Source organism: Rana temporaria, chromosome 5 (genome assembly GCF_905171775.1).
Source record: "Rana temporaria chromosome 5, aRanTem1.1, whole genome shotgun sequence".
NCBI classification, from domain to species: domain Eukaryota; kingdom Metazoa; phylum Chordata; class Amphibia; order Anura; family Ranidae; genus Rana; species Rana temporaria.
In genome coordinates, this window is record NC_053493.1 from 410,159,865 (window position 1) to 410,184,161 (window position 24,297).

The window sequence follows — 24,297 nt, forward strand, 5'->3', positions numbered from 1 at the left end:
TTATCTGATATACCAACTGTAATAGACGATGCTTTGAACGGTTGGGATTTTTGACCTTCGCACCAGATCAAGCCAAGAGAAGGAACTTGGCCTTGGTTTAGCCCAATTTATTCCCCCAGCTATTCTACAACACATTAACTTTCTATTTCTTTATAGGTTCATTCAATTCTATTCTCTTCATAGATGACTTAATTTCTCAATTACTTGTCGTCAAATAGCTGCCATGAAGCTATTATTATGACACTTCATGTTACATAATCTTATCCTACAATTTGCTAGGTTATCTATTTTCATTTACATTTATAAGAGTTACTTTCCTGAATGATTACGCCTTTTTCTACTATACTATTGTACATGTTCTGTTAATAGAATATCTATTTATATTATATTATTGTACATGCTCCGTTAATGGAATTTTGTTGATAATTATAAAATTCAATAAAATATAAAAAAAAATAAAAAAAACTCTCCTGACCTTCACAGCCAAAAAATAAATGCAGCACATAGGGAGTACAGGACAGCGAGCAGATCCCACTTCCTTTGCCCTCGACTCATCCTAGGTGCACAAATCTATTGAGAGGTCCCGGATAGTAAGCATTCCCACTGATCCACGCCTATAATGATGTGCTTCAATGGCAAGATGGAATGGGGAAGCTTTGGCGCAACCAGGAAACGCCAAACACTGTCCAATCAGAATGTCCCTGGCAGAGTGAGGGCACCTTGCTTTTTGGCAGAGCTGGGGGCACCTCCTCTAGCTGCATACACCATCCAAAGGTTTACAGATAATGGGCCGGATTCAAGAAGCAATTGCGCCTGTGTAACCATAGGTTACACAGCGCAATTGCTTACTTGCCCCGGCGTAACGAGTGCTCCCGATTCAGGAACCTCGTTACGCCGACTGCAGCCTAAGATCTGCGCGGCATAAGGCTCTTATGCCCGCATATCTTAGGCTGCATTCTTGCGGTGGACGCTAGGTGGCGTTCACGTTGTGCTCAGTGTATAGTATGCAAATTGCATACTAACACCGATTCACAACGTTGCGCGAGCCCTGCGTACGCAATTTACGTCGTTTACGTACGACGGTTTTCGCGCAAGGCTGCCCCTGCTATTAGCAGGGGCATCCCATGTTACGTATACCCGTCGTTCCCGCGTCGCGAAATTCGAATTTTACGTACTTTGCGTAAGTGAATCGTGAATGGTGCTGGACGCCATTCACGTTCACTTTGAAGCAAATGACGTCCTTGCAACGTCATTTGCCGCAATGCACGTCGGGAAAGTTTCCCGACGGAGCATGCGCGCTACGATCGGCACGGGAACGCGCCTAATTTAAATGATTCCCGCCCCATACGGCATCATTTAAATTGCGTGCTCTAGCGCCGGCGCAATTCACGGAGCTTCTGCTCCGTGAATCAAGGGCAGCGGAAGCAAATTTGCGGGGGCGCAGGGCAAAAACGTTGCCCTGCGCCTCCGTAAATAATGGGCAATTCTACCTGAATCCGGCCCAATGCTTCTCTCTCTGCAGCACCGAAGCTTGCCCACGGCCACCCTCGAGGCCACTGCCCTTTGTGACATCCGATTTTCCGATTCAAGCAGCCTCTTGGCCAGCTGTATTTGGGGCTTTGCATCACAGCTGCTATTGATCTGCACACAATCTGCGGCTTGGCATCTTGCCTGTTAGATTTCTCACATAAACAAGGCTGCTGCGAATGGTCAAGGCAGTGCTCGCTCCTGGAGAATCGCAGAGTAAAAGCCTTCCAAGCCAAAGACTCCACAGACAAATTTCCATGGAAAATCACTGACGTCTGTGTACCCCGGGTTATGTGCTACTGCGAGGCCTTTCCTGCTGCTTGGTAAATAGCAGAAATGTGGCTAATAATAGAGTTCTGGAACAGCTGGAAGGCTTCAATCTCTGTGCTTGGATTGCAGTTTTTTCTACACTGTGCTGGAGCTGGCCTCCGCCGTTCTCCTGACCTGTCACTGCAAAGGTAACCGAGTTCCCAAGTCCAGTAATGTGAGGAAGACATTGATCGTCCATTTATCTCAGGTAAAAAGGAAGGATCAAATGCTGGATTAAAAATAAAATTCAGTATGCAGGAAAATCTAAACTAAATATGTGCAGCATGCTCCTCTATGACAATACTGGGTGTCTGAGAGGCCAATAGCCAAGCACCAATGCAGTCATGTGGGTGGCAGGAGAGCAAGTCCCATGCTCCCCCCTATCCAGACGTACTGGTTATGCTGGTGGAATGGAGTGAAGAGCAAGTCATATGCTCCCACATATACAAAAGTATTTAGTATGGTGGTAGAATGGAGCCAAGAGCAAGTCACATGCTCCCCATATCCAGAAGTACTTGGTATGGTGGTAGAATGGAGCGGAGCGCGAGTCACATGCTCCCCATATCCAGAAGTACTTGGTATGGTGGTGGAATGGAGCGGAGAGGGAGTCACATGCTCCCCTATATCCAAAAGTACTTGGTATGGTGGTAGAATGGAGACGAGAGCAAGTCACATGCACCCCCATATCCAGAGGTTCTTGGTATGGTGGTGGAATGGAGCGGAGAGCAAGTCATATGCTTCCCCATATCCAGAAGTACTTGGTATGGTGGTGGAATGGAGCGGAGAGCGAGTCACATGCTCCCCATATCCAGAAGTACTTGGTATGGTGGTGGAATGGAGCGGAGAGCGAGTCACATGCTCCCCTATATCCAAAAGTACTTGGTATGGTGGTGGAATGGAGCAGAGAGCGAGTCACATGCTCCCCATATCCAGAAGTACTTGGTATGGTGGTGGAATGGAGCGGAGAGCGAGTCACATGCTCCCCATATCCAGAAGTACTTGGTATGGTGGTGGAATGGAGCGGAGAGCGAGTCACATGCTCCCCATATCCAGAAGTACTTGGTATGGTGGTGGAATGGAGCGGAGAGCGAGTCACATGCTCCCCTATATCCAAAAGTACTTGGTATGGTGGTGGAATGGAGCAGAGAGCGAGTCACATGCTCCCCATATCCAGAAGTACTTGGTATGGTGGTGGAATGGAGCGGAGAGCAAGTCACATGCTCCCAATATCCAAAAGTACTTGGTATGGTGGTGGAATGGAGCAGAGAACGAGTCACATGCTCCACTATATCCAAAAGTACTAGGTATGGTGGTAGAATGGAGACGAGAGCAAGTCACATGCTCCCCATATCCAGAGGTACTTGGAATGGTGGTAGAATGGAGCGGAGAGCAAGTCATATGCTTCCCCATATAAAGAAGTACTAGGTATGGTGGTAGAATGGAGCGGAGAGGGAGTCACATGCTCCCCTATATCCAAAAGTACTAGGTATGGTGGTAGAATGGAGCGGAGAGCAAGTCATATGCTTCCCCATATCCAGAGGTACTTGGTATGGTGGCGTAACAGAGCAGCTGGGGAGTAAAGGGAATTTAAGGTATAAGGCAGGGGTAGGCAACCATTGCCCTCCAGCTGTGGTAAAACTACAAATCCCATCATGCCTATGCCTCTAGGAGTCATGCCTGGGATTGTGAGGGTCTTGCAATGTCTCATGGGACTTGTAGTTTCAAAACAGCTGGAGGGTAGATGGTGTCTACCCCTTGTATAAGGTGTTGGTAGGGCGTCCATTAAAGTGCACTTTCTGCTTTGCCCGTGCTACTGCATTTTTTTTTTTATTATTATACAGGATTTATATGGCGCCAACAGTTTATGCAGCGCAGCAGTGACTAAACTATCTAGAAAGCTGACTAGGTGACACAGGGGTCCATTATCCAGTTTAGTGGTGCCTGTAATCACAAGAGTAACGTGGTTAACCTGCTATGACTCTAGTGAGAGGTCCAAGGTTAGCAAACAATCCTACAAACATTCCTATTGGTCCATCACTATAAAAGGCTGCCTCAGTGACCAGCAGGAATTGGAAAGATGCGGTTTGAATCCCAGGACATGATCTGCATGGAGTTTGCATGTTATCCCTGTGCTTGTTTAGGTTTACCCTGAGTTCTCTGGGTTTTCTCCCACACTCCAAAGACATGATGCTGGTAGGTCAACTGATTCCTATTGGATTCCATAGAGCCATAGAGTGTGTGTATGAACGTGAGTTAGGAACATTAGATTGTAAGCTCCTTGAGGACAGGGACTGATGTAAATGAACAGTAGGTAAAGCATTGCATAAATTGTCAGCCCACTATATAACTACAGTATAACTAATACCAGCACTATATAATACCTGTAATGATAATATTAATAATAATAATAATAATAATAATAGGACAGTCCAAAAAGCACTGTCCCGAAAATAGCAAGATGTGAATGCAGCCTGTATACACGGTCATTGGGGGTTATTTACTAAAGGCAAATCCACTTTGCACTACAAGTGCAGTCGCTGTAGATCCGAGGGGGACATGCAAGGAAAATAAAAAGCGGCATTGTACATGATTGGATGATAAAATCAGCAGAGCTTCCCCTCAGATAAATAGGTGGATTTAGACTGACTTAGGCTGGCGTATCAGTAGATACGCCAGCCTAAGTCTGAATCTGCGCCAACGCAAATTTAAGCGTATTCTGGGAACCAGATACGCTTAAATTAGGCTCAGATACGAGCGGCGTAAGTGTCTTACACCGTCGTATCCTAAAGTGTACTTTTTAGGCTGACCGCTAGGTGGCGCTTCCATTGCGGTCAGCCTAGAATATGTAAATGAGTAGATACGCCGATTCACGAACGTACGCTTGCCCGACGCAGTAAAGATACGCCGTTTATGTAACGCACTTTCAGGCCTAAAGTTATTCCATCAAATAGCTGGAATAGTAATGTCAAGTATGGCCGTCGTTCCCGCATCAAAATTTGAAAATTTTACGTCGTTTGCGCAAGTCGTCCGTGAATAGGGCTGGACGTAATTTACGTCCACATTGAAACCAATAGTACCGTGCGGCGTACTTTGCCGCAATACACACTGGGATATGTACACGGACGGCGCATGCGCCGTTCGTAAAATACGTCAATCACGTCAGGTCACCCTCCATTAGCATATAACACGCCCCCCTCAGCCGAATTTGAATTATGCGCGCTTACGCCCGCCCGATTTACGCTACGCCGCCGTAACTTAGCAGGCAAGTACTTTGTGAATCATGTTCTTGCCTCGCTAACTTACGGCGGCGTAGTGTAAATGCCATACGCTACGCCGCCGCAACTATGCGCCCGCCTACCTGAATCCACCTATTAGAGTGACTGCACTGCCAAGTGCACTTGTAGTGCAAAGTGGATTTGCCTTTTGTATATAACCCCCATTGTGTTAACGTGTTCCAATGTTGATTTGTTTTGCTTTTATTTCTGACTGGTGTGTTCTTGAACTCATCATGAAGTAACACATTCTGCAACAATACAACCAACACGACACACAAAGACAGAAAACGCTCCAAGACGAGTCACATAACACGTAGGAGGAGATTCCACGAATGGCAGTGAAGCTCATTCTCACACTATGCCTCAATCAATACCGCTAAACACAAGTCGTGCGTTTTCCTACCTTCACACCCTCGTTGTAGCTGTCCGCGGGACTGTTCAGCCCGGCCAGGTTACCGACGTGGCTGGGGGCGCCCGGCCGGGGGGGCTTCTTTGGTGGAGCAGAGTGATCTGAACAGACAACAAAATAACATTACGTGGGTCTGTGTCGGATGGGTAACTTATTTGCAATCATTTTTATTTTTTTCTATGGGACCGCTGACTTTTACAGAGATCTGTAACTCAGCGATGGAGTTTGAGTGACGTTTCAGGTTAGTGATCAGCTCACCAACAACTGCTCTGCATTCACGTCTATAAACTTGGCTACAAATTGCTGAGAGCGAGCGACTGGTAGCAGAGCAAACCAACGCTGTAGCATAGTTTAAACCCCAGCAGCGACAAATTGCACTTAAGTGATGAAATAGCGAACTTGCTGCAAATCACGCCCATTAGTGACCGGCAGCAGCAATTAAAGGGATACTAAATGATATCCTTGTTCTCCAAAAATAATCCATACACATCCACTACTTAAAGGATAAGTTCACCTTTTGTAACGTGTTACACCCAAATTCAGGGTGAAACATGGAACATGGCCTTGCGGGGCTCCGCCCTGCCAGCTGGGTCACTCATTCACAGAGTTCTGTGAATTGAAAACTACAAGGACTGGCAGCCTTTGCGGCTGTCGGCTTGTAGTTCTCAATGAACTACCATGGCACTGGTTGAGCATTGTAGTAGTTCATTATTGCTTCCTGTTAATGTGTAACAGCTTACACACCGAGCTTGCAAGAGCCCGTACCGCCAAACAGCTTACACACCGAGCTTGCAAGAGCCCGTACCGCCAAACAGCTCGCAAGAGCCCGTACCGCCAAACAGCTCGCAAGAGCCCGTACCCCTAACAGCTTACACACAGAGCTTGCAAGAGCCAGTACAGCCAACCAGCTTACACACCAAGTTTGCAAGAGCCAGTATGGCTAAATAGCTTAAATATAGAGCTTGCAAGAGCCAGTACGGCCAACCAGCTTACACACCGAGCTTACAAGAGCCAGTACGGCCAACCAGCTTACACACCGAGCTTGCAAGAGCCCGTACCGCCAAACAGCTTGCAAGAGCCCATACCGCCAAACAGCTTGCAAGAGCCCATACCGCCAAACAGCTTGCAAGAGCCCATACCGCCAAACAGCTTGCAAGAGCCCGTACCGCCAAACAGCTTGCAAGAGCCCGTACCGCCAAACAGCTTGCAAGAGCCCGTACCGCCAAACAGCTTGCAAGAGCCCGTACTGCCAAACAGCTTGCAAGAGCCTGTACCGCCAAACAGCTTGCAGGAGCCCATACCGCCAAACAGCTTGCAAGAGCCCGTACTGCCAAACAGCTTGCAAGAGCCTGTACCGCCAAACAGCTTGCAAGAGCCCGTACCGCCAAACAGCTTGCAAGAGCCCGTACCGCCAAATAGCTTACACATAGAGCTTGCAAGAGCCAGTACGGCCAACCAGCTTACACACCAAGCTTGCAAGAGCCAAAAAGCTTGCAAGAGCCCGTACCGCCAAACAGCTTGCAAGAGCCCATACCGCTAAACAGCTTACACATAGAGCTTGCAAGAGCCAGTATGGCCAAACCGCTTACACACAGCTTGCAAGAGCCTGTACGGCCAAATAGCTTACACATAGAGCTTGCAAGAGCCTGTACGGCCAAATAGCTTACACATAGAGCTTGCAAGAGCCCATAAACCAAAGAGCTTATACAAAGAGCTTACAAGAGCCCATAAACCAAATCGCTTACACACAAAGGCGTGCAAGAGCCTGTACGGCTTAACAGCTTACACACAGAGCCTGCATAGCACCCACAATCAGCTGATCACAGGTGCAATGCTTTTTAGGCTCCCAATAATAAAACAAATCTAAATAAATGCACATTTTTTTTACCTGTAAAAAGATATGCATTTATTTTTTTAAAAGGTGAACGTATCCTTTAATGGCCCTTTAATCTATTTTTCAGAATTCTAACTGTTTTTCTGCCACCTTGTAGATTCCTCTGCAAGCGTCAAACCTCTCCTTAACCCCCCCTCCCCCCCTCACTTCTGTTCCTCACAGGGTGTCCCCGGGCCAACAAATTAAGGGAAATCCCACCAGACAGACAAAGTGGAGGTTGAAACAAAAAAAGCTTCTAAACTTTTTCCACTCCACCCAAAATGAAAGAAAACAAAATTGTCTTGAGTTGTGGTTTACTGAAGTTGATCAACTTGACAGCTTCTACACAAGCTGAAAATATAAAATCAGACTCCAGGCACAGCTACATTTTATGGAACATCAACAAAAGAAAAATAAATAAAAAAAAACACATCTTTCCTGTAAAGAGTGTCAATTGCTTTGGTAATATAGAAAGAAAAAAAAAAAACTTGCAAAAATAAAAAACGTAGTAACTGCCATAAAGGTAATTGATGAGTATTATTCTCAAATGTGACAGGTCCTCTTCAGAAGAAACTAATATTAGATGGTACTGGCAGCACTGAGCTGCATGGCATGACCCGTTCTGCTCACCTTGTTTCCCAACAGGCTGATAAATGTGCTGGTTCCCGGCCTGCAAAGACAAGGAGACAGAGAGTTTCCATCAGGATTCTGGCGCAGACAGCAACGTGCGTACACAAACTCTGCTTCATGTCGCAACAGCAAAAACGCACGCCAAAACCCCGGGGAGATATTAAAGGCACACATTGTGAGTTATGAGGTTTACCCATTCTTTTCTTTTTTTTGTATACACATTTTACAAACTTGCTGTTAAAGAATAAAATGTTACCTGAAAAACTAAAAACGAAATAAAACATTTTACAACGGGTACATGAGAAAAATTTCAAAATCGGACCTCCGGCTTTCCCTTCCCTCTTGCGCAGGCTCCTCTCCTGTACTGAAATGGCCTTCACTGCACACTTGCTGGGGAAATTCAATAAAGCCATTACAATCTTTTCTGGCCGTGGTTTCCATAAAGAGGAACTGCAGTCTGCTCACATAATTAGTAATAAAAACATCTTTGGCCATTTTGAAGCTTCCCTCCAACCACTTTGCATATTATTTTATATGCACTGTGGATCTGTACTTGCCAAATATGCTGCAGAAATCTCCCTCCACCAAGTCTGGCTGCAGCCATTTTAACTGTGGGCAGCTGAAGCTGCTGCCTGTTCACTTCCTGGATTCACACACACACACACCTCCAGCTCTGCAGCTCTCATTGTCCCTCCTCCATTCCTGGCAAACTCTCACAAGAGAGAGAGAGCGCTGTGCATGATGTCATAAGCCTAGGCCAGTGATAGTGAACCTTGGACCACCAGATGTTTTGGAACTACATTTCCCATGATGCTCATGCACTCTGCAGTGTAGCTGAGCATCATGGGAAATATAGTTCCAAAATATAAAGAGGTGCCAAGGTTCTCCATCACTGGCCTTGGCTAAGGACCAGACAAGAAACAGGAAGTGGGCTGTATAAGGGATTTACTGGCAGAAAAAAAAAAGGTTTGACTATCCAAAGTTAAAACAACAAGGGCAGATTTAATAGATGGAAGTTAGCGGATGTGGCAGTAAAAAAGCAGCTTAACTGTAGGGGTTTTACCACCCTCCAACCACTAGATACACATTTCAGCACCCCCCCAGTCCCTCCTTATCTCAGCTGCCGAAAACTCATCGCTGCTGCAGCCAAAGCCAATTTTTGGCTAACAGAGAAAGTAGTGTCCTCATACTGGCTGTGCTGCCTGGAAAAGGAATATGAATCGCAAAAGTGGCCAGACAGCATTAAAAATTATTTGTCAGATAGGACATTTAACTTTTTGCTTAGAGTTCGGCTGTAAATGAGCCCCCCCCCCCCAATCCTTATTAGGTCTTCAGTAATGGGCATTTCCATTATTTTTGCCCTTCCTTAGAGACAAGGGTTAAAGGGGTTGAAAAGGTAAAAGATTTTTTCCCTAAATAGCTTCCTTTACCTTAGTGCAGTCCTCCATCACTTACCTCCTTCACTTGCTTTTAAATGTCCTTATTTCTTCTGAGAAATCCTCACTTCCTGTTCTTCTGTCTGTAACTCCACACAGTAATGCGAGGCTTTCTCCCTGGTGTGGAGTGTCGTGCTCGCCCCCTCCCTTGGACTACAGGAGAGTCAGGACACTCTCTACGTTGCAGATAGAGAAAGGAGCTGTGTGTTAGTGAGCGTCCTGACTCTCCTGTAGTCCAAGGGAGGGGGCGAGCACGACACTCCACGCCAGGGAGAAAGCCTCGCATTACTGTGTGGAGTTACAGACAGAAGAACAGGAAGTGAGGATTTCTCAGAAGAAATAAGGACATTTAAAAGCGTTGTAAAGGAAAAAAAAATTCCCTAAATGGCTTCCTTTACCTTAGTGCAGTCCTCCTTCACTTACCTCATCCTTCCATTTTGCTTTTAAATGTCCTCATTTCTTCTGAGAAATCCTCACTTCCTGTTCTTCTGTCTGTAACTCCACACAGTAATGCGAGGCTTTCTCCCTGGTGTAGAGAAAGCCTCTTGAGGGGGGAGGGGGGCGAGCAGGAGAGTCAGGACCCCCTCAAGAGGCTTTCTCCACACCAGGGAGAAAGCCTCGCATTACTGTGTGGAGTTACAGACAGAAGAACAGGAAGTGAGGATTTCTCAGAAGAAATGAGGACATGTAAAAGCAAAATGGAAGGATGAGGTAAGTGAAGGAGGACTGCACTAAGGTAAAGGAAGCTATTTAGGGAAACATTTTTTTACCTTTACAACCCCTTTAAGCAGGGGTCTCCGAACTTTTCACACAAAGGGCCAGTCTACTGTCCTTCAGACTTTGAGAGGGCCGGATTGTGGCCAGCAGGGGTAGAAAATGTCCCTAGCCCAGCATCAGTGAGAATAAATATGGCCTCAGGGTTGGTGGTCAGTAGGAGGAGTAGTGCCCCATTATTGGTATTAGTAGGAGGAATAGTATCCCATCATTGGTATCAGTGGAAAACATAGTACCCCATTGCTGGTGTCAGTGGGAGGAATAGTGCCCCAAGGGCAAGATAAAGGCTAGCAAAGGGCCACATTTGGCCCTCGGGCCGCAGTTTGGAGACCCCTGCCTTTAAGCTTTAAAACGGAGTAAAATGCAGCCCCCCCAACAACAGTGCTTTATCCGCCAGTGTGGTGACCCCTCCAGCTGCCTCCATTCTATCCGGTGTTTATATTTGAGGGCGGCTGTTCTTCACCCTTGACGCTGAAGTATAAAGTGCGATCCAGTAAAAAAAAAAAAAGAAAAATTTGCTTTGGCTGCGGCAGTGACAAGATCTCTGTGGCTGGAGTATTTTATGCTGGGACAAGGGGAGGGGAAGGGGGGGGGGGGTTCATGTTGGAATTTTGCAGTCATCTTATCTAAACCTCAGACTCATCCAAGTTCCCTTTCATGGTCTTCCAACCACAGGCATTCAACAGAGAGGTCTCCCTCATCCGCGCTCCGTCTCGGGAATCGGGAGGTCGAGGATTTCATGGGACAGGAATGGAATCTGGAGAGCAGGGAAATATTTGTCTGTCGCTATGCTCCCAAGACGGGCCCTTTTAAATACTGAAATCTTTTATGTGACTTGCTCCATTTACCATCTCAGGGAATAAGGCTCACCAAACTACAGAGGCCTAAAAACCGAGCGCAACCGCCAGCTGACCGCGCAGAGGAGAATTTACACTACAAATCACAAACAGACAATTCTATTTTTGGAATTCTAAGGTCATCAACTCCTGTCCTCTTCTCAAATACAACATTCTACCGCTGTAGAAAGTTAAGAAAATCGAACTCATGCCTAAGAAAATCATTGGCGGTTGCTGCCTAACTTTTGGAAAAATACGATTTTTTGTACTCACCATAAAATCCTTTTCTCTGACGTCCATGGACGGACACAGCTCCTTAAATCTTGACAAGTGGGTTAGGTTCCTGTTCACAGGAGAGGACCTCTCCTGTAAACAGGAACATAACCCACTTGTCAAGATTTAACCGGATACAGTCTGTCTAGTGATCAAAATGACAATGTGAAAAAATATTGACATCAAAATTAACGTGCTACAGTGCAGCTAATCCAGCTGGCAAAAGTAGGATAATAAAACGTGACAGTGCTAGTATCATGCAGTGTAATAATTGGTGTACTGTTAACCCATGGGGTGGCTTGGTCCATATTTGGGTGGGTTGTGAAAATTTCAAAAGGGATGGACAGCCGCACTCCTGAAGAACTTCTTAAGTTCTTCTTAAGTCTTTATTGGGAAAATCGATAGAAATGCATCACAGGATACAGCCAAAGAATTGGGAAAAGAAGCAGCCGACGCGTTTCACACTAGTTCAGTGCTTAGTCATGACTAAGCACTGAACTAGTGTGAAACGCGTCGGCTGCTTCTTTTCCCGATTCTTTGGCTGTATCCTGTGATGCATTTCTATTTCTATTGATCTAGTGCATTTCCAGCACCCTTGGTTTCCTGAGAAGTTCCTAATTGCTTATTAGACCCACCTAGAGCGGTGACTCCCTTCCCATATTTGGGTGGGTGGTTGCTGGAATTTAACCTGTTGCTGCAACCGCAACCACCTGTAGCTAAAAAGCGCCGCTCCTTTACAGACGTGCGGGGCTGCCATTCATTCTTAATGGCACCCCGCTTGTGCAACTAAAGACGCAGTGCATTTGCAGGTGTGGGAAATTGCATGGTGCAAAACCGCCATTTGATTTTCCTGCGACTGCAGTTTAAAAAAAAAAAAGTGCAGGGACCTTTCTTTCCTTGGTTTTCCAACAGGTACAGCAAAAACGTGAGCCACAACAATCCCATAAGTGTGACCCTAGCGTTATTCAAAAGCACTTCCTGTCCTAGGCTGGCTACATTCACTCAACTGTATCCAAGGAGGGCGCAACGTTGTCACCCTAGACTGCGCCTCTGATTTGGACTACAAACACATCCTAGTCTCCTCATTTCCATTACATTAGGGGCGCCAGGGAGATTTGCAGTTTACAGAGGAGAGTTTAGAAGGCAAGGGACGTTGTTTAGACCCCTTTCACACTGGGGCCGCTGCCACATTCGCGGTAAAGTGCTGCTCGTTTTAGCGATGCTTTTCAGACACTAGCAGAGCACTTTTAACCCCAAAGAAGGGGTTAAAAACTCCGGTGTTGCGGTGCTTCCGAGGCGCTTTTCAGGTGTTTTCGGAAGCACTGCCCATTCATTGCAATGGGCAGAAGGGGTTTTGGGAGCGCTATATACCCGCCCCAAAGATGCTGCTTGCAGGACTTTTCCGAACTTCCGGCAAGTGCGCCGACAGTGTGAAAGCACCCATTGAAAACTGCCTCAGTGTGAAAGGGGTCTTAAAGCGGAGTTCTGACGAAAACATTTTTTTTTTTTAAAAGCCAGCAGCTACAAATACTGCAGTTGCTGACTTTTAATATCTGTCCCTCGGCTCTCAGGTGCAGCCACCGCCATCTTTGGCAAGGGAATCAGGAAGCGAAGCCTTGAGGCTTCACTTCCTGGTTCTCTACTGCGCATGCGCGATCCCACTGGTCCCTGCTGTCATCTGGGACTTCCCAGATGACAGCAGAAGACAGTGTGGGTGGGGGAGAAGGCGCCAGACGTGGCGTAGGTCGACGTGGTGACCTATGCCCAGAAGTGAGAGCAAATACCTGTATTACACAGGTATCAGCTCCCTCCTTTCCCCTGAAAGGTGGCAAATGTGACACTTGTTTTCCTTTTTTAAGTTTAAAGTAGATGGACTTGTGTCTTTTTGACATCCAAAGTATGCAAGCCAAGTACAATTAGTATAATTATGTAAAATACCTGTTGATATTGCCAGTGCAGTGCTGAAAAGCGGAAATTTCATTTTTGGGTGGAACTCCACTTCAAGGTTTTAGTTCATCTAACGGGAAGTCACAAGCTCACTGCACTGGCAATATCAACAGGTATTTTACATAATTATACAAATTGTACTTGGCTTACATACTTTGGATGTCAAAAAGACACAAGTCCATCTACTTTAAACTTAAAAAAAGGAAAACAAATGCAGCCACATCAGCAGCAAAATAAATGTTTGTTCTTGGGTTGAGATATTCTTTAACCTGTTGCCGGCAATGTAACATACGTTGGGCGGTGAAAGCGTAGGCGATCAGACCCTATTAAAGGGATGCCTGGGCTGGGATGGAAAGGGGGCTATATAGATAGTATTCATGTTAAATGTGGTACACGATAATATCTGGGGCATGTAGTCCTTTTAGTGTGTTTGATAAAGCATATGATAAGACAGCAATGAGATGTGCGGTGGGAAGGTACCCAACGCATGTATTGGAGTTTATTAATAGAAGAGTATCCAGAAGCCGACACCTCCACAGTTCAAAGGAAATGCAAAGGCAACACCCAAGAAACCACGAACACCGCGAGCGAAGAACCATGAAAAAAAAAAATGCACCGACATGCTGCAAGCTGTATTCCTATCACTGACAGGAAACATGACATGTCCACAGAGAGACCCAGATAATAAATCTCTCCATTTACTGGAGCCAAAGATGTGAAGCCGGTCAGTTATTCATTCCAACACAGTTTTTCTGCAAGCAATGAATACGAGACAATGGGGAATCAGGTGGCAGGTTAATAAAGCGGGCCTCAAAAAATCTGTATCCCCCTAAAGTAATGGGACAGTAGCGGGAATCCCATAAATGTTACCTACGGTTGTAAAATGGGAATCATCATAGTGCCTGCTATGTGACCAATTTGTTGGCACCGGTCATATGGTTTGTACAGATCAATGTTTGGGGAGAGCTTGCGGACGGGTGTCTCATTCTTAAGCATCAGTACCCAAAGATTCCCTGGCACAGGGCATGCCAACAATGCCAAAGCACTGCTCACATACCGGGGATTTTTCAGCACCGTCATTGGTCCTCACTGCAAAGGGGTGGATATTTACACTGTGATATGTCATTATAGTCACATATTAATTTATTGTTTGAACAGGTCAGTGTTGTTAAAGTCTAATGACAATGAAGATTGTATATAAGGTGACAGTGTGTGCCTTGTCAGATAATGGTGGAGGAGGAAGCAGTGCTGGATCTGTAAGCTGTATATTAGGTGACAGTGTGTGCCTTGTCAGATAGAGGAGGAAGCACTGCTGGATAAGTAGGCTGCCTATTAGGTGGCAATGCATGCCTTGTCAGATAGAGGAGGAAGCACTGCTGGATAAGTAGGCTGCCTATTAGGTGGCAATGCATGCCTTGTCAGATAGAGGAGGAAGCACTGCTGGATCAGTAGGCTGTATATCAGCTGGCAATGTATGCCTTATCAGATAGTGGAGGAGGAAGCAGTGCTGGATCAGTAGGCTGTATATCAGGTGGCAATGTATGCCTTGTCAGAAAGAGGAGGAAGCACTGCTGGATCAGTAGGCTGTATATTAGGTGGCAATGTTTGCATTAAAAGATAGTGGAGGAGGAAGCAGTGCTGGATCAGTAGGCTGTCTATTAGGTGGCAATGTATGCCTTATCAGATAGAGGAGGAAGCACTGCTGGATCAGTAGGCTGTATATTAGGTGACAGTGTGCGCTTTGTGAGATAGTAGAGGAGGAAGCAGCGCTGGATCAGTAGGCTGTATATTAGGTGACAGTGTGCGCTTTGTGAGATAGTAGAGGAGGAAGCAGCGCTGGATCAGTAGGCTGTATATTAGGTGACAGTGTGCGCTTTGTGAGATAGTAGAGGAGGAAGCAGCGCTGTATCAGTAGGCTGTATATTAGGTGACAGTGTGCGCTTTGTGAGATAGTAGAGGAGGAAGCAGCGCTGGATCAGTAGGCTGTATATTAGGTGACAGTGTGTGCCTTGTCAGATAGAGGAGGAAGCACTGCTGGATTAGTAGGCTGTATATTAGCTGGCAATGTATGCCTTGTCAGATAGTGGAGGAGGAAGCAGTGCTGGATCAGTAGGCTGTATATCAGCTGGCAATGTATGCCTTGTCAGAAAGAGGAGGAAGCACTGCTGGATCAGTAGGCTGTATATTAGGTGGAAATGTATGCCTTATCAGATAGTGGAGGAGGAAGCAATGCTGGATCAGTAGGCTGTATATCAGCTGGCAATGTATTCCTTATCATATAGAGGAGGAAGCACTGCTGGATCAGTAGGCTGTATATTAGGTGGCAATGTTTGCATTAAAAGATAGTGGAGGAGGAAGCAGTGCTGGATCAGTAGGCTGTCTATTAGGTGGCAATGTATGCCTTATCAGATAGAGGAGGAAGCACTGCTGGATCAGTAGGCTGTATATTAGGTGACAGTGTGCGCTTTGTGAGATAGTAGAGGAGGAAGCAGCGCTGGATCAGTAGGCTGTATATTAGGTGACAGTGTGCGCTTTGTGAGATAGTAGAGGAGGAAGCAGCGCTGGATCAGTAGGCTGTATATTAGGTGACAGTGTGCGCTTTGTGAGATAGTAGAGGAGGAAGCAGCGCTGTATCAGTAGGCTGTATATTAGGTGACAGTGTGCGCTTTGTGAGATAGTAGAGGAGGAAGCAGCGCTGGATCAGTAGGCTGTATATTAGGTGACAGTGTGCGCTTTGTGAGATAGTAGAGGAGGAAGCAGCGCTGTATCAGTAGGCTGTATATTAGGTGACAGTGTGCGCTTTGTGAGATAGAGGAGGAAGCAGCGCTGTATCAGTAGGCTGTATATTAGGTGACAGTGTGCGCTTTGTGAGATAGAGGAGGAAGCACTGCTGGATTAGTAGGCTGTATATTAGCTGGCAATGTATGCCTTGTCAGATAGTGGAGGAGGAAGCAGTGCTGGATCAGTAGGCTGTATATCAGCTGGCAATGTATGCCTTGTCAGAAAGAGGAGGAAGCACTGCTGGATCAGTAGGCTGTATATTAGGTGGAAATGTATGCCTTATCAGATAGTGGAGGAGGAAGCAATGCTGGATCAGTAGGCTGTATATCAGCTGGCAATGTATTCCTTATCATATAGAGGAGGAAGCACTGCTGGATCAGTAGGCTATATATTAGGTTTCAATGTATGCCTTGTCAGATAGAGGAGGAGGAAGCAGTGCTGGATCAGTAAGCTGTATATCAGCTGGCAATGTGTGCCTTATCAGATAGAGGAGGAAGAAGCACTGCTGGATCAGTAGGCTGTATATTAGGTGGCAATGTATGCCTTGTCAGATAGTGGAGGAGGAAGCCGTGCTGGATAAGGAAGCAGTATGTAAGCAGACAGTGTGTTTCTTGTCAGATAGTACAGGAGGAAGAAGAGCCGAGTCAGTATGCGGTATATAAACTTACATCAATTAGTACAGGAGGAAGCAGTGCTGGATGAGTAAGCTGTATGCAGTATAAGGTAACAGTGTGTCCCTTATCAGACAGTGGAGGAAGAAGCAGTGCTAGATCAGTATGTAAGCGGACAGTGTGTTTCTTGTCAGTTAGTACAGAGGGAAGCAGTGCTGGATTAGTAGACTGTATATCAGGTGGCAATGTGTCCCTTATCAGACAGCTGTAAATTACAGTAAAACCTTGGTTTGAGAGTAACTTGGTTTGAGAGCGTTTTGCAAGACAAGCAAAATGTCTGAATAAATTTTGCCTCGATATACAAGCGATGTCTTGATATAAGAGTAGCGTCATGTCACAACTGAATATAAAAGAGAAGAGAGGAGCCTCTAAGTGCAGCAATATGGTTACATTTAATGAAGGTACAACATTTAGCAACTTATTGCTACACTTAGGAGGTGCCTCTCTTCTCTTTTATACCCTGTAAAAAAAAAATGCTTTGATATACAAGTGCTTTGGATTACAAGCATGTTTCTGGAATGAATTATGCTCGCACATCTACTTAGTGGTTGTTCATGTGTGCGGCTGGCAAGGGAAAATTACAATGGATGCAAACCACTGAAAACCCTGCGGCTGGGTTTGCAATAGCAGGAGATTTTGACTGGCTCTCTATGGAGCCGGTGTCTTGTCGATCTGGTTCCCCTATCGAGATGGTTCCCTGCTTGACTGCGCAGGCGCAGACAAAGCCCACGGAAATCTCCGAACCTCGGGCGGGATCCAGGCTCATTCCTTAATATCCCTGTGGATTGGAGGATGTTAACAAAAAGAGCCAGGAGGCCGAGCGAGCGCAGCCACTTACAGCAAATTCCACGTCGCCCTGGAGGTTCGGTGATTTCCGTCGGCTCCGATTGCGCCAAGACGGGAACCATATCGATAGGAGGAACCATATCGTCAGATCACCGGTTCACACATCTCCGAAACGGGTTGGGTGTGTTTTGAATGCGTCTTTTGGTCCATTTTTAGGGTTGAAATGGGACCTGAAATGGTGAACGAGGAAGCACCGGACCCCTGCTGTGAGCCGCATGTGGCTCATATGTAAACCCAGCCTGAAAGTTATTCCATGGACAGGACTAAGGATGAGCTCCGGCGTGTTCGCATAGTACACGTGCAGAGCCCGCCAGGAAGTCTGCACGGCGCTGCGCTAATCACAGCCAGGGAGACATTGTCCCGATACTCAGCTGCAGAGATCGAGAAATGCCTCCCTGGCTGTGATTAGCGCATCGCCGTGCACGCTTCGTGGCGGGCTCTGCACGTGTACTATGCGAAAACACCAGTGCTCATCCTTAGACAGGACTTGCTTCATTGTAGGGGTACCCTTCCACTCACTCAGCTGCTTCTGAACTCTCTAGCCTGGAGGCTTTCTTTTCGGAAAGGTATTTGAACCATCTCCCTTCCCCGGCAGTGTCAGACAGCAAACAGCTGTTCCCCAGGAAAAAAAAAAAAAACACAGACTTACAAAACAGGTTTTCCTAAAAGTCTATAGAAGGAATCTTACCGGACACTGTATGCTGCCATCCACATGCTCAATGCTGCCCCGGGAGAGCCGGACATCGGGCTTCTGGAAACAAGTAGAGATAAATAGATGTGTTACTGGCAGGAAAACATGAGAAACAACTTCCAACAAAACAACCTTCTCAGGAGGAAAAGAAAAAAGAGCCAAGCAATGGTTTGCACAATCCTCCCTCCTGCAAGTCTGAAACCGTTAAGGTAGAGAACGCAAAGCGCCCGCCGAGGGCAGATCCAGCCTCAGAAAAAAAAGATCCCAAATATCCTACCATCCGGCCCACGCAGCACTTGAACACTTGCATGTTGTTAGGATTTCTCTGCGCAGATTTCCCGGAAAGTGTCTTGAGAGTAAACAGGAGACGGGGCGATGCATTAATTCCAGTTTCCTGCGAGAGGAAAGCTCTGGTGTGCGCGGCTTGGCTGCAGCCACCAGAGTGGAAGTGGGGCCAATTACTGAATCTTTTTAGCATTGCACAAGGTTTTTTTTTTTTTCTCTTCTCTTTATTACACAGGAAGAACTGGAGGAGAGAGAGAGAGAGCGATGACTTGACTACGTGCACAGATCATAAATTATGTCCCCGGCTAGAGGAGCACAAAAGATAGTTTGAAGCTTCTGTCTGAGATTTGTAGTGTAACGTCCAATCAGGGGAGAGTTTTTATGTATCAACGAGGGAAAAAAAAAAACAGTCCTGTCCTGCTTGGGTTGTTTACAGGAATTTAGATGGCAGGTGATTCGTTAGATACAACGCAGTCTGATATTTCAAGGGGACCCGTCATTAAAAAACTCACACAAGGAGCAGGTCAGCATTAAAAAAATATTAGAGGCATTTTTTTTTTCCCCCCGAACACTTCCTTACTGGGCACTTAAACCCCCTTCCTGCCCAGACCAATTTTCAGCGCTGACGCACTTTGAATGACAATTGCGCGGTCATACAACAATGTACCCAAATTATATTTTTATCATTTTTTCCCCACACATAGAGCTTTCTTTTGGTGGTATTTGATCACCTCTGCGGTTTTTATTTTTTGTGCTATAAACAACAACAAAAAAACAAAAACGTGTCGGCGTAAGCCTGCCTAATTCAAATGTGGATGATGTGGGCTTGTTTTATGTATATTAACTGTGACCCCGCGCATTTGATTTTTTTTTTACGAACGGTGCATGCGCCGCTCGTGAAAAAATCCCAGTGCGCATGCTCGAAAATTCCGCCGCAAATCGTCATTGCTTTCGACGTGAACGTAAATTACGTCCAGCCCAATTCGCGAACGACTTACGCAAACGACGTAAATTTTTCAAAACTCGACGCGGGAACGACGTCCATACTTAACATAGGATACGCCTCATATAGCAGGGGTAACTATACGCCGAAAAAAGCCTAACGTAAACAACGTAAAAAAATGCGCCGGCCGGACTTACGTTTCTGAATCGCCGTATATACCCAATTAGCATATTCCTTGCGTAAATATACGGAAGCGCCACCTAGCGGCCAGCGTAAATATGCAGCCTAAGGTACGACGGTCGGATCTTAGGGAAATCTATGCGTAACTGATTCTATGAATCAGGCGCATAGATACGACCCCGCAACTCAGACATATGACGGCGTATCCGGAGATACGGCGTTGTATCTCCTTACTGCTATAATATTCCATAAAAAAAAAAAAAAGTTTCTCAGTTTAGATCGATACGCATTCTACATATTTTTGGTAAAATAAAAAAAATAAAAAAAATTGCAATAAGCGTTTATTGATTGGTTCGCGCAAAAGTTATAGGGCCTACAAAATAGGGGATAGATTTATGACATTTTTTTTTTTTTTTACTAGTTATGGCGGCGATCTGTGATTTTTGTCAGGCCTGCGATATTGCGGCGGACATATCGGACACTTTTGACACCATTTTGGGATTATTCACATTTATACAGCGAACAGTGCTATAAATATGCACTGATAACTGTATACATGTCACTGGCAGGGAAGGGGTTAACACTAGGGGGCGAGGAAGGGGTTAAATGTGTTCCCTGGGAGTGATTCTTACTGTGGGGGGAGGTGACCGATCTGTGTCCCTATGTACATGGGACACAGCATCAGTCTCCTCTCTCCCTGACAGGACGTGGTGCTCTGTGTTTACACACAGAGCTCCACGTCCATGGCTCTGTAACTGCCAATCGCGAGTACCCGGCAGACATCGTGGCCGCCAGGCACACGCATCGGCACCACGTGACACGGCGGGCACAGCTTTTCCCCGCCGCGCGCGGGGGTGGGGAATGTAAACAGGAAGACGTCCAGGGACGTCCACCCGACAGTTGAGAGCCGCGCTGTAGACGTCTTTCGTCTATAGTGCGGCTCTCAAGTGGTTGAACAACAAACGTGATACTTGAGGCCCATAAACACAATTGGACTTTTCGACAACAACGGTCCAACGGACGTGTTTTAACGGACAATCCGACCGTCTGTATGCTCAATTGGACAATTGTTATCGTTTTTTCAACGGACAAATGTTCGCTGTACATGCTCTCAAACTTTCCGACAACAATTGTCCGATGGAGGATCATCCCATCGCGTGTACTAAAGTCCAAAGTACAAACACGCATGCTCAGAACCAATGCTAAAGATCAGACAATAGCAGAAATTGTCCAAAGGGTGGCAGGAAAGAGCTGAAAAACCATGTGATTTTGTGAATGTTGGCTGAAAATATTCTGCCGTCTGTATGCAGAACAAGTTCACGGCCAACGCCCTTTTGGACCAAAATCCAAGGAAAAGTCAGATGGAAGTCTGATCGCGTGTACGAGGCTTAACAATGTTTTTTTGCACAGAGTAGCTCCGATCTTCCTCTTCCCAGGTGCCCCGCGCCAGTGCGCCAGACCACTCCCTACTGCTAAGTTTCCGCCAGAGCAAACAGCTTGCTATGGGGGGCACATAAGCAGTCTTGCCCCCGAGCCGCTGCTCAGCCCTGCCCCCTCTCTCTTCTCAATGTCTCACTGGCTGTGATTGATAGCAGTGGGAGCCAATGGTTCCTGCTGGTGTCTCAGCCAATGAGAAAGGAGAGTCTATGGAGAGACGAAGCTCTTGTGCACTTGTGTGGATCGCGATGGGGCTCAGGTAAGTATTAGGGGGTGCTGGGAGCTGCACAGATAAGGTTTTTAGTTTTACCCTTCATGCATCGCATGCATGAAGATAAAAAAAAAAACCAAAAACTTTGAATCTTCAGAATAGGGGTCTCAAACTGGTGGCCCTCCAGGCTGTTTTTAAACTACAAGTCCCATGAGGCATCGCAAGGCTGACAGTTACAAGCATGACTCCGATAGGCAGAGGCATGATGTGACTTGTAGTTTCGCAACAGCTAGAGGGCCACCAGTTTGAGACCCCTGCTTTAGAACCTCTTGAACATATATTATGCTTAAACGCCAATTCAACCTTTTACACCTATCGGTTGCAATCCTTTCTTGCCATCTCTTCAGGGCAGCCTGTCCCACCTTCCCTAATTAAATTGTACTTTCTCTATTAACTCATCACCTTTTGTATGCCTTGTCCTTCCTTTTTAGATTGTAAGCCCCCACAAGCCCTCCTAACCCACTTGGATTGAAATACTGTATATTTTAACGGTACTGTAGCCCTTAATACTGTAAATCTGTGCAAACTGATGGTGCAATAAAAATTCCATATAATAATAATATTATTAAAATGTCATTTCTAAAATCCGTCAAATTACCTTTAAAATTGTGAAAAGATCACATGATGTGTAGCTACTGGGAGCATTGTGGGTGTTTCAGGTCATTAAAGGCCAAGTTCATCTTTAAAAAAATAAAAAAATTACATATATTTTTTTTAAAGCGGAATTCTAGGAATCCACCATCCACATGAGTTGAGTCCGAAGAGGTGCATGACATCTCTTATTTACATCTGACAGTTTTATTGCGCTCCCGTAAGACGGCTATTGCTGTATTTCCCAGGAGCCCGACGCTGATGTTTCAGGTATAAGCATCTTCAACATAAGTGCAGTTGCTATGCTTTTTCCCACCCCTCCTCCTGCCCAATCACAGAAGCCTTTGTATTATGTGAACTCAGCAGAGAGAAGGGGCAGGCATAGCTGCTCTGTGTGCCTCTCTCTCCTCCCTCACAGCCCTGAGTGTCAGTATATGCTCTGGCAGAGCCATAAGCCTGTGAAATATTAAATATAGATAAGTTCAGGGGATGTAATGCACCTCCTTGGACTTGTAGTTTGCCTGCACTTTTCACAAAGTGGCTGAATTCCTGGAATTCAGCTTTGAAAGTGACAGCAGCTGTGGGGGAGAATAACAGCCGCATGCTGTCACAGGGGGGGGGGCATCACATATCTAAATACGGGTGCAACATGTAACATGGTACAAAATGTGAACTTGGCCTTTGAAGACTGTGGGGAGTCGATCGTTTTCATATAATTTCTGGCAACTGGGAGCATTGTGGTGTTTTATGTCATTACAGACTACAAACTTACTGAAGTGTTACTTCTTTAAGGGAAAACTTTTTTTAATTTTAGTTTTGAAGTGGAGAGGGATTAGGACCAATGTCAGTCATTCGCTCTGGTGACTGCTCATCGAAAATTCCAAATTTTGAGTTGTCACCAGAATGGGAATGGAAGGGAAGTCTTCCAATAGGTACACTAGTTCTAGTGATGACCAGAGATTTCCTCTCACTTCCTGTTGTGGCAAAGGCACCGAATGTAAAGGGAAACCTCCAAAACGAAACACGTAGGGAGGAAAAAAAGAAAAGGGTTATAAACCTCCCTTAGGCCTAGTACACACTGGCCAACATTTGGCCTGTGTGTATGGCAGACGGTCTGACAGTTGCTGGCCGGTTCTCAATGCCAAGTGCTGACAGGAGTGTTCTGGGGGGGGGGGGGGGGTTTGGGGGGGTGGCCATCCCCCTGTTAGAACACAATGGACAGCAGAGGAGATCGCTGTACTAACATCAGATTGCTGGGTTGTATTAAGAACAGAAAGGGTCGTGGGACTTTATATTGCTGGGTTGAACGAAAACAAAATAGTGGTTTGTAGTGGTGGGGTTTATCCAAAAACTATATTTTTCTTTTACTTTATTCCTGACTTTGGCATTACACATTTGGGGCCAGATTCAGGTAGGGAGCGCGCAACTCTGTGCGGGCGTAGCGTATCCCATTTATGCTACGCCTCCGCAACTTTGACAGGCAAGTGCATTATTCACAGAGCCCTTGCTCCGTAAGTTGCGGCGGCGTAGCGTAAATTGGCTGGCGTAAGCCCGCCTAATTCAAATGTGTAAGATGTGGGCGTGTTTTATGTAAAATCAGCGTGACCCCACGTAAATGACGCTTTTTACGAACGGCACATGCTCCGTCCGTTAACGTATCCCAGTGCGCATGCTCCAAATTAACCTGCAAATAGTCAATTGCTTTCGGTGTGAACGTAAATTACGCCCAGCCCCATTCACAGACGACTTACACAAATGACGTAAAACGTGAAAAATTTGACGCAGTCCCTACGTCCATACTTAACATTGGCTGCGCCTCCTATAGCAGGGGTAACTATACGCCTGAAAACGCCTTACGTAAACGGCGCATCTTTACTGCGACGGCCGGGCGTACGTTCGCGAATAGGCGTATCTCGCTGATTTACATATTCTAGGCGTAAATCAGCGTACACGCCCCTAGCGGCCAGCGTAAATATGCAGTTAAGATAGGACGGCGTAGGAGACTTACGCCAGTCGTATCTTAGCAACATTAAAGCGTATCTCAGTTTGAGCATACGCTTAAAGTTGCGACGGCTCGGATTCTGAATTACGACAGCGTATCTACTAATACGCCCGTCGTAAGTCTTTCTGAATCCGGGCCTTGGTGTTTTCAAAGCCACATTACAAGGTGAGCACTATACATTCATGCAATTACAACTGTGGACCTATAGATACTCCTAGAGGGGCCCCCTGTTCCCTTTGTGTTTCCTGCTATTACAGACACACGATTTCTGGCCACCAGAAGAAGTGTGGATGTTTTCGGTCATCACAGA

At 46.1% G+C, this 24,297-nt stretch overlaps 1 protein-coding gene across 20 annotated transcripts in view; it reads right to left on the reverse strand.

The window, feature by feature from the left end:
* Positions 1-24,297, reverse strand: part of PTK2 (protein tyrosine kinase 2) — a 458,969-nt gene that overhangs the window by 23,275 nt on the left and 411,397 nt on the right. For all 20 annotated transcript variants that reach the window (XM_040355020.1, XM_040355019.1, XM_040355017.1 and 17 more), the window contains 3 exons: positions 18,276-18,338; positions 8,024-8,063; positions 5,515-5,621 (listed from right to left, as the gene is read on the reverse strand). In XM_040355020.1, coding sequence (XP_040210954.1) covers positions 5,515-5,621; positions 8,024-8,063; positions 18,276-18,338 — 210 coding nt within the window. The remainder of the gene's footprint in view (positions 1-5,514; positions 5,622-8,023; positions 8,064-18,275; positions 18,339-24,297) is intronic.